Source organism: Danio rerio, chromosome 25, assembly GCF_052040795.2.
Source record: "Danio rerio strain M-AB ecotype USA chromosome 25, GRCz13ab, whole genome shotgun sequence".
Lineage (NCBI taxonomy): Eukaryota > Metazoa > Chordata > Actinopteri > Cypriniformes > Danionidae > Danio > Danio rerio.
The window spans coordinates 5,977,426-5,988,484 of record NC_141045.1 but is presented as its reverse complement, the minus strand read 5'-3'; the positions used below and the strand labels follow the sequence as shown (position 1 = coordinate 5,988,484).

Here is an 11,059-nt window from a genome sequence, read left to right as displayed (position 1 = left end):
TGTGGAAGAAACCAAAAACACCCGTCCAGCTAGAGCTGTCGTCTAAAGCGGAGCATAATAAACCAGTTTGCATCATTTCCTTTATTCATTCATATTCGGGAAGGGATTTTCCATTCATAATTTGAAACATAAAACATTTATCATTTGTTTATATGCTCAAATGGAGATTTTGGAGGCCAACTTACACTCCACACCCACATAAATACATACACACACACATACATAGAATCATACACACACACCCACAAATACATGCACACACATGTATACATGCATACACAGACACATGAATACATATCTGCATACATACACACACACACATACATACATGCATGAATATATACACGCACATACATACATTCATACACACATACATACATGCGCGCATTTACATTCTCAAACACACACACACACACACACACACACACACACACACACACAGATGCATTCAGACACACACATACATATACGTGAATACATACACACACATGCATGCATCCAAACATACAATACATGCATATACATACACACACACACACACACACACGCATGCATACTTACATACACACACACGTGCGTACGTACGTACATACATAAATACATACATACATACACAGATACACATATACGCACACGCGCGCGCACACACACAGACAAACAAACACACACATCTCATGAATGATTAAAAATGTATTGATTCATCTTTAATGTCGTACAAAATTACAAAAAACTGCTGCTTTTCCAGAACAGCTCAGTGAATGTGACCCTCGGCTTCATCAGCTTTCTGAAACTGCACAAACACATGCAGGTATTAATCATGCAGCAGTAAACTAAGCCATTCATTCTGTATTTCAGCACATGTCAACATATCTGATGCATTTTTCCTAAAAGTGCCCCATATATTGTTATCTCTGACCTGTGCAGCGCAGTAAACCCCAGCGTTCCTGCAGCCTCTGTCTCTGCTTCTCCATCATCTCAACATCCTCAGGTTTTAGGGCCCTCAGGGGTCCGAGGGGACTGATAGAGGCCCCAGAGAGAGCAGAGACTGTGAGCTCCAGCAGATCTTTATCATAGCCCTGAATACAGGCAGATGTTGTGGTTTAATAACAGCATTTTATACGAGTGTGTAATACTGGGCAAAACTCTCATAAAGAGGATCACAGTCCCAATTTTATCCTCCCTACACTGGCTGCCTTTTAAGTTTCGTATTGAATTTAAAATATTGCTTCTTAACTATAAAGCTTTAAATAATCTAGCTCCTGTTTATCTAACCAACTTTCTGTCTAACTACAATCCAACTCACTCTTTAAGATCTCAAAACTCAGGGCTCCTTGTAGTACCTAGAATAGCAAAGTCAGGTAAAGGAGGTCGAGCCTTCTCATTTATGGCTCCTACACTCTGGAATAGCCTTCCTGATAATGTCCGAGGCTCAGACACACTCTTCTGATTCAAAACTAGGTTAAAGACTTATCTGTTTAGTAAAGCACACACTCAGTGCATCACTTAGCGGTGTGATACATGAATGTGCTCCACGCAGGTTTCTGTGTCTCGTTTATATACACTATGAACAGCAGCTAAGCTAATTATTCTCTTTATTCTCTATTTCCACCTGGGGATACTCATCCTGAGGCCCTCAGACTACGCAGCGCCACTGACTCGATCTAAGACCAGCGACGAGATGATCCCAAGGTTTCCATATCCTGGACCAGGCCGTATCCTGAGCAGCTGCTGTGGTGGTCATGAAGGAGTGGAGAGCATGAGACTGATTTCCTGTGACGCTCCAGGGATAGATGAGTCTTCGCTGAGGTCCAGCTTCCAGCCTCCGGCACCTTGATTGCAGCTCTGCACAAGACGCTTGGCCAGCGGTGAAATGGTCATGCGCAACTTAGCCTGGTTTTGCTCGGGGGTTTTTTAATTCTTCACTTTCGCCAGTTGGTGAAGTTTATTCCTCGCCACTGTTGCCACTGGCTTGCATGGTTCGGGATCTGTAAAGCTGTGCATCGATGGACTTGCTCTTCAGTGTTTAGACTCGGAGTAGTGATTATTAAACCACACTGAACTGAGCTAAACTGAACTTAAACACTGAAAACTGAACTACACTGTTTCAAATTATTAGGATCTTTCATGTGAAGCTGCTTTACAACAATCTACATTGTAAAAGCGCTATACAAATAAAGCTGAATTGAATTGAAAAAAATAAAATGCAATCAATTAAATTAAACAATTAAAAGACATTAATAAAATACAAATGAATAACATTTAAATAAGTAAATGTAAAATAAAAATAATTACATAAAAAGTAAAAGAACCAAATCTAAAAATAATAATTAAAAAAAGAAAAAAAATTTGAAACAGGGTTTAAAATGAATGTATGGACATTCAGAAAATATTAATTATTCATTCATTCCTTTATTTTCTTTTCGGCTTAGTCCCTTTATTAATCAGGGGTCACCAAACTGATTACTTTTAAACATTATTAAGTCAAGTTATTTTCTATATTTGTTATAAAGTAGTTTATCTTTATATTGATTTGTTTAAAATGGTATGATTTATTTATTTATCCCTTCATTAATATTTTAAATCCATTCATTTATTTCAATGAACTAATTTAACAGCGTATAATACGTTTGAGTTTTTGTTCATTTGTAATAAATTAGTTTATTCTTATATTAATTTGTTTAAAATGGATCTGTTTTTCTGCTTTACTTTAAAGGTGCCGTATGTAAGTTTGACACCCAGTGGTTGAACTAGGTATTGCAATCCTGAATCAAAACAAACGCAAGGGCAGGTTGCCAGATTGAGGGCAGGAGCGGGTGATTTAAACCGTGTTCTAAATAAAAGCCACGGCAACTGATAGAAGGAATATTCTCCATATTAAAAGGGTCATGACACCCCCCACTTTCGGTTCAGGTCTACCTCAGAATTTTTTCAAAAGATGCATGATAATGGGTGTGTAGCGGGTGTGGTCAGCACGGGAGGAGTAGGGGAGCGAACAACTGTTGAACAACTGAGCAAACTGACTGTTGTCAGTCGGCTCACAAAATTAGACAAACCGGGAGCACACCCATGATTTTATAGTTTACAAAGTTGAAATGCAAAGAAATAAACAGTAATTGAATGCCCTGCTACATTTGTTGTTTGTAATTTCATATACACACAACCACAATTTATGTCATTAAAAAGAAAATCGTGTTCATATAAACACTAAATTAGGACTTTTTCCTCAATTCCCGGGTCTGAATACAGACTCAGTGCAGCAGCTCTCTTGCCCTGTCTATTTTAACCATTAGCCACAGATAACATTAGACACAGCAGCACGACGATGTGTCTAAATGCGAACGAACTCCTGATGAAAGACAACGTCCGCCCTTCTCCAATTCTCGTACTGCTGTCCTGACAAAAATGCTTGCAGCACAAACACAGCTTTGCTGTATCGGCCCTGACAGCATCGCGGGGAAAAACATGCAACAAACCCCGTGGATCATGGAAACGAACACATACTACTCTTCATGATCAGCCAAATACTGTGTGCCGTGGGTCTGTGGAAACTTTATCACCCAGTCATCAACGTGTCTCACAGCTTGGCACTGGCAGGTCTACCTTGCCTTCGGAAAGCTCGCGCAGTCATGAATAATTAAGAAGCCGGCTCTTCTCATAGGATAAGAAAACTCCGCTATGAATAATAATGAGAAACCGATGCGTCATCTTTGCACTTGCAGTTTTGCGCTACGTCACTGATTTTGATCCCGCCTCAAAAATCAATTTAAACCCGGAGGCTGAAATTAGCTGATAAAGGCTCAAAATTATCCAGTTTTCCCACAATTAAAGCTGATAGGTGCTAACATTGTACTAACTGATGCTCAACACACACAAATCTGTTAACATCTAAAAAAAAAAAGTACTCCAGGGTTTCGTGAACCTTTAAAGTAAAGCAGAAAAACAGATCCATTTTAAACAAATTAATATAAAGATAAACTAATTGATGACAAATGAACAAAAGCTCAAATGTATTGTACGTTGTTAAATTAGTTCATTAACAAAAATTAATGCATTTAAAATATTAATGAAGGGATAAATAAATAAATGAATAAATAAATAAATAATACAATTTTAAACAAATCAATATAAAGGTAAACAAATTTATAACAAAAAAATAAATAAATAAATAAATTAATAATGTTTTAAAATAATCAGTTTGGTGACCCCTGATTATTAAGGGACTAAGCCGAAAAGAAAATAAATGAATTAATTAATAATCAGTTAATCTTAAAATATTATTAATGCATTTAAAATATGAATATTTATTTAAGGGATAAATAAATAAATGTTTTGTGGCTACTTTAAAATAATAATATTTATTATTAAAAATATATAATAATAGAAAAAAATATATAAAATAAACAATGATAATAACAACAACAAAAACATTAATAAACCCTGATGGTGACCTGCAGTAGTGTGAGTGTCCGTCCTCTGGCCAGGCCTTGGATTAGGCAGGTCATGTGACCCCAGACTGTCATAAGCCCAGTCTTTGCTGCAGTTTCTCCTACAATCCCGAGCACCAGAGCCGGGTTAAACTCATACGCCACTGGCAGAATCAGGCCCAGAAGAGCCTGCATGAAACCTGCAGTCAAACTCTCACCCTGGACACAAGGAGGAAGAGGAAGTGGCTTTATTAAAAAACACACAACTAAATGAAAATAAATGTTTATTAGATATAATATCAGGTTTGATCACACACCTCTCTAAGACACAAGGAGAGACGGTTCACGCACTTATCTTCAGTTTCTTTAGTGCAGATCTGGACTAGGAACACCTTTCTGAAGAGGTCAAAGGAATGACGGTCAGGTTACTATTAAATAAATGTCTAAATATTTGATAGTTTACTGGATTACAGTGAAAGAGGGACAATATTATTAAGCGAGTTATTTTTAAAAATCTATATAACTGAATTTAATTTAAATCATTATACAAATTATAGGGGCGGCATGGTGGCTCAGTGGTTAGCACTGTCGCCTCACAGCAAGAAGGTCAGTGGTTCGAACACCGTCTGGGTCAGTTGGTATTTCTGTGTGGAGTTTGCACATTCTTCCCGTGTTCGTGTGGGTTTCTTCCGGGTGCTCTGGTTTCCCCCACAGTCCAAACACATGTAGGTGAATTGAATAAACTAAATCGGCTGTAGTGTACAACCAGGTTATAATAGTTGTGGATTTTTCATTAGTTTTAGCTTCTATTTCGTTTTGACTTTATTGTTTTCAAATTCAGTTTCAATTCGAGGCAGATTTACTAGTTTTTATTAGTTTCTATATTTTGAAATGACATCGTTTTAGTTTAGTTTTTATTCGATTTTTAACGGGGATGTTAGGACTCAACATTATGTAGTCAGCAATAGTATTTTCAGTCAGTTAAAACATCACCATGATCTGAAAAATGTCTTACAGTAAAGTTTTGCAACTCAACTGAAGCATGATTCACTTATTTAAATTGCATTACAATTGTCTGAACGTTTTTTTTTTTTACCAGATCCTCTCATTTAAGCCCTTGGTTCACCTGCGCTGCAGTTGTTCAAGTTTAGTTCAGTCACACAGCAGGCTGTCATGTACTGTTTATGTTCGATTCACTGAATCACGCATGCGCAGTATTATCGTTTCACCGCTTCTCAATGTAACGTTACTGTTCTAATAACTGAATAACAGTATATATTGGATTATTTAGAATCAGAGGGGGGTATTAGGCTTATTAAAAAGTAAATAGTTTGTGGTTGAGTGCTTACTGGAGACGCGAATCGTTTCAAATGATTCAGTTCGATTTGGTGAACTAGTTCAACCGGTTCACTTAGAAGATCCGGTTAAAAAGATTTGTTTGTGATCGCGATACAGAAATAAAACCCATTATTGGGCACAAATGTGTTAAAGTAATAGTTTAAAGTGTCTGTATTTAAGGCTGTCATTGTGCTGCTGTCATGTCCACGCGTTGTTTTTGTCGCAGGAGCAACAGCGAGGGTGACTGCAGGAGAACCAGCTCGATCTGGCCAATGGCAACAGGACTACAAACTCTGAGGTGCCAGACGAGTCAAACGTGCTTCTAAACGGCTTACAGTAAGATTATGTATTTAATACATTCACAAATATGAAAACGAAGCAAGTTTTTGCTATAATTTTAGATAGTTTCAGTTAGTTTTGAATGTACACATTAGTTTCAGTTAGTTCGAGTTTTTTTTCTAAAACTCATTTTTTTTTATTTCAGTTGAAAACAATTATTTTACATTTTAGTTTTCGTTTTTTCCTTCGTTTTCGTTAACTTTAATAATCTTGGTGTACGAGTGTGAATGAGAGTGTATGGATGTTTTCTAGTATTGGGTTGCCGCTGGAAGGGAATCCGCTGCGTAAAACATTTGCTGGATAAGTTGGCGGTTCATTCTGCTGCGGTAACCCTTGATGAATGAAGGGACTAAGCCGAGGGAAAATTAATAAATGAATGTTTGATTGAAAACGAAAACTCTTAAATATACACAAATATATATAAACTAAAAATAAAACAAATATCGCTCACCCATCATTAGTTTTGACAGGTAACTCTCCATCTCCAACATAAACAACCAGCACCCTTCATCAAACACACAAGAGCTGTATTCAATCCCACAGAATAGATTAACTGAGAGAATCTTGTGTTAGTCTGAGAAGTGTTTTACCGTTCAGCAGGTTCAGTTAGTGCGTGTTGAAGAGCACACTGAACAGAAACACTCAAATCTGACACCACAACACATCCGTTACACACCTGATAAAGAGTTACAGTCTGTTAGCAAACACTACACGCACACAAAAAATCCCCAGCAGATCGGTGTTTTCACTTCCTCACCTCGTCACTCCTCATCATTCGGTCAAGAACTGAAATAATATTTCCAAGAGACCGGAGGATGTTTTGGTCTGTTAAGTCGTGGAAATGTTTATCCCTATAGACATAAAAAAATAGAATTATTATTGGGTAAGTTACTTCAAAAAAGTAATTAATTACATACAACATAAGTAAAAATGTATTTAAATTACTTTTCTAATTACTTTGTCTGAAAAGTAATTTAGTTAATACCTACATCAAATCTTTAGAAACTTTAATGCAGTCAAAACAAATGTTTTAATTCTTTCCATTTTCAATCCGGGCCTTTAATATAAAAAGTTAAGCACTATATCAAACAATCAAACACGCACAAACACACAAAACCTACTCTGAATTATACTATAAATTGTCATGAACTAATTCCTCACTCAATTCATTGTTTCTTAAACATATGCTATTGTCTTGATAAATGTAACTTCCTTTAGTTGAAAAATAGAATTAATGTGCTAAAAATATTTGCATAACAAAACAATACAATTACCCTGCTTCTCTGAAATGATTTATACAAAACTGTTGAATTTATTTAGTGTTCAAGACAAGTAGATTATGAGAGACTCTAATTAAATAACCCAAAATTAAAAGTAATCCCTTACTTCACTATTTCAGCAGAAAGTAATCTAATTAAAGTACCTAAGTTCTGCTGAGAAAAGTAAAGAAAGGGATTACTTTTCATTACATTACAGAAAAGTTATCTAAATCTAATTAAAGTAACTAGCTACCTTTCTGCTGAAAAAGTAAAGAGAGGGATTACTTTTCATTACATTACAGAAAAGTAATCTAGCTAAAGTAACTAGTTACCTTTCTGCTGAAAACGTAAAGAGATTACTTTTCATTACATTACAGAAAAGTAATCTAAATCTAAATAAAGTCCCTAGTTAACTTTCTGCTGAAAAAGTAAAGGAAGGGATTACTTTTCATTACATTACAGAAAAGTAATCTAAATCTAATAAAAGTATCTGGTTACCTTTCTGCTGAAAAAGTAAAGAGAGGGATTACTTTTCATTACATTACAAAAAAGTAATCTAATTAAACTAGTTACTTTTCTGGGTTAAAACGCAAAGGGATTACTTTTCATTACATTAAAGAAAAGTAATCTAAATAAAGTGCCTAGTTACCCTTCTGTTGAAAAGTAAAGGAAGGGATTACTTTTCATTACATTACAGAAAAGTAAACTTATTAAAGTAACTAGTTACTTTTCCGCTGCAAAAATAAAGGGATTACTTTTCATTATATTACAGAAAAGTAATCAAAATAAAATACCTAGTTACCTTTCTGCTGGAAACGCAAAGGATGAGATTACTTTTTATTACATTAAAGAAAAGTAATCTAAATCTAATTAAACTAGTTACTTTCCGTTTAAAAAGTAAAGTAAGGAATTACTTTTCATTACATTAGTCTGACCTAATGGCACTCAATAATAGTGTGGCCTAAAAGAGTGAATGTTTTTCTGGTCTGATTTTACTAACCGAATGCGTTGTACTTCTTTAGCAGTACTTTCGGAAATGTCCCCCGAATGTTGGCAGTTCTTCGGCAGTGTGAGCTCCACACCAGGAGGAGGCACTACCACTGTGCGCACAGATGCAGGCATCCTTTTTAAAGGCTCGGGCCACACTATATCCTGCGCCGTCTTCTTAGGATTGCTCTCTGATGCAGGTTCTGAAGACTCTTTTGGTCCTCCGTTCGTTGCGTCCAGTCGGGGACGTTTGGGGTTTGTTTCTGATTGAGCTTTTTAAAGAATGAGACAGATGTAAAATGTGATTATTTGTCACATATTTCATAAAATGAAAACTAATTTGATGACTAATTTAGGTGTTTGTTCTTATGACTTGAAAATAGGTATCGCTACGAATAATACCAAACGGACTTCCAAATTTTTATAGAAATCATTATACAATATAAATAATACTAAAGTGAAAGTAAAAAGTAAAAAAAGTTAAAGTAGGTAAATAAAAACTAACCCAAGTGTTTAAAACTGCTCCAGTATGAAGACTGCACATTGCGAACATTTTGTATCGATTCCAGTGCACTGTCGAGATCACATGATCAAATATTACTCCAGCTTCGCAACAAACATTTGTGCACTTTTAAACTAAATCACAACATCACATAGGTGATGTTTAATAAATTGCAGGGCAAGTTTCTAGACCAATAAGAGCTCACAGTGGGTGGAGCTATCTGTGCACTTGAACTAATAAACGGCACTCTCTGCATGATTGACAGCTCAATTCACCTATCACATGCGGTGCCGAGTCCTGAAATTCGTGGTGTTGGATCTCCGAGAAGACTATGGACGGTTTGGCAAACTGACTGGCCAAGAGAGGTCAGGTTGTATCCTCCCTAGCAAAACCAGAAGAAATGAAATAAAATGAAAGCTTAAATATTGTGTGAAAAAATAGTGTGAAAAAGCCTACTGACCTCCAGAACGACACACATTTTTCCTGCAGCCAAAGGCATCAGCAGATGAGTGAGGTGTGCAAAGATCTCAGGAAGAGCACACATTTCACCCTAAAACACAACACACAACAAAACTGTTAAGTAAGGGATAAAGTACATCCTGGTGGTTATCGCAGATTTTTATAGAGCTGTCTGGATTACTTGATTCTGATTGGTCAGTCGCAACATTCTAAGGTATGTTATTCTGAAGTAACAACTGCTGAATAATACAGGCTCATCCGAGAACTCCCAATCACCTTGACCGTCAAATTGTGAAAGAAAAATACGAAGGTCCGTATACATTTTATTAAGCCTTAGTGTTTTGACTGTTTGGTGCCATCTTGTGTCTGGATAATGCGCAGGTTAGTGTATACTCCATCAGCTGTTTTTGTTTCTGTCAGCTTTGCGGTTTTGACTTTTTGGTGCCATCTTGTTACAGATAAATGTGCAGGTTAGTGTATAATTTATCAGTTGTGTTCGTTTCTGTTAGGTTTGCATTTTTGATTGTTTAGATGACGTCTTGTAACTGAATAATGCGCAGGTTAGTGTATACTCCATCAGCTGTTTCAGTTTCTGTCAGTTTTGCGGTTTTGATTGTTTGGCGCCATCTTGTGTCTGAATAATGCACAGGTTAGTGTATACTCCATCAGCTGTTTTAGTTTCTGTCAGCGTTACGTTTTTGACTGTTTGGCGCTGTCTTGTGTCTGAATAATGCGCAGGTTAGTGTATACTCCATCAGCTGTTTTTGATCCTGTCAGCTTTGTGTTTCTGACTGTTTGTCACCATCTTGTGTCTGAATATTGTGCAGGTTAGTGTATACTCCATCAGCTGTTTTTGTTTCTGTCAGCTTTGCGGTTTTGACTGTTTGGCGCCGTCTTGTGTCAGAATAATGCGCAGGTTAGTGTATACTCCATCAGCTGTTTTTGTTTCTGTCAGCTTTGCGGTTTTGACAGTTTGTCACCATGTTGTGTCTTAATATTGTGCAGGTTAGTGTATACTCCATCAGCTGTTTTAGTTTCTGTCAGCTTTGTGGTTTTGACTATTTGGCGCCATCTTGTTACAGAATAATCTGCAGGTTAGCATATAATTTATCAGTTGTGTTCTTTTCTGTTAGGTTTGCATTTCTGACTGTTTTGACAACGTCTTGTGTGTGAATAATATGCAGGTTAGTGTATACTCCATCAGCTGTTTCAGTTTCTGTCAGCTTTGCGTTGAATTAAAGAATTATTCAACTATTATGGCTCAGAAAAATGTTTTGTGTCTAATTTTTATGTTTTGTGAATACAGCTGATGGAGTATACACTAACCTGCGCATTATTCAGTCCCAAGATGACGCCAAACAGTCAAAAACAGTCGTTTTTTTTTTAAATGGTGTACGTAATGATGAAAAAAATTACATTTATTTTAAAGGATGTTTCAGTATCGATAATTAATGTTATTTTGCTGAGTGTGTTTTTGTGGTTGTAATTTCCAGACGGTAATCATGGATTTTGATTATGCATAATCATAGAGTGAAATAGAAGCTTTGAATATTACAGATAATAAATTCTTATTTTTAATACAGATGTAAATTTTTTCTTACTTCTGGGTCCCCGATGGCTGAATCAAAACCAGCGCTGACAATAACCAGCTCAGGATCAAACTGAGAGAAAAAAAAAGTGGAATAGATTGGTTTTTAGTAATAAAAATAAAGCAATAAAGCAATTTCATCAATTCGATCACAAGTCGACAA

General features: G+C 36.2%; 1 protein-coding gene across 2 annotated transcripts in view; it reads right to left on the bottom strand.

Moving 5' to 3' along the window:
• Window positions 1-675: 675 nt before the first annotated feature.
• hdac10 (histone deacetylase 10) overlaps window positions 676-11,059 on the bottom strand; it is an 18,066-nt gene continuing 7,682 nt past the window's right edge. Inside the window, 12 exon segments of one of the 2 annotated variants that reach the window (NM_199775.1) lie at window positions 676-790; window positions 917-1,076; window positions 4,449-4,643; window positions 4,742-4,820; window positions 6,553-6,606; window positions 6,692-6,777; window positions 6,859-6,952; window positions 8,361-8,619; window positions 8,853-8,920; window positions 9,125-9,231; window positions 9,310-9,399; window positions 10,910-10,969. In NM_199775.1, the coding sequence (NP_956069.1) occupies window positions 774-790; window positions 917-1,076; window positions 4,449-4,643; window positions 4,742-4,820; window positions 6,553-6,606; window positions 6,692-6,777; window positions 6,859-6,952; window positions 8,361-8,619; window positions 8,853-8,920; window positions 9,125-9,231; window positions 9,310-9,399; window positions 10,910-10,969 (1,269 nt within the window). In that variant the 3' untranslated portion in view covers window positions 676-773. 2 annotated transcript variants of the gene reach the window in all.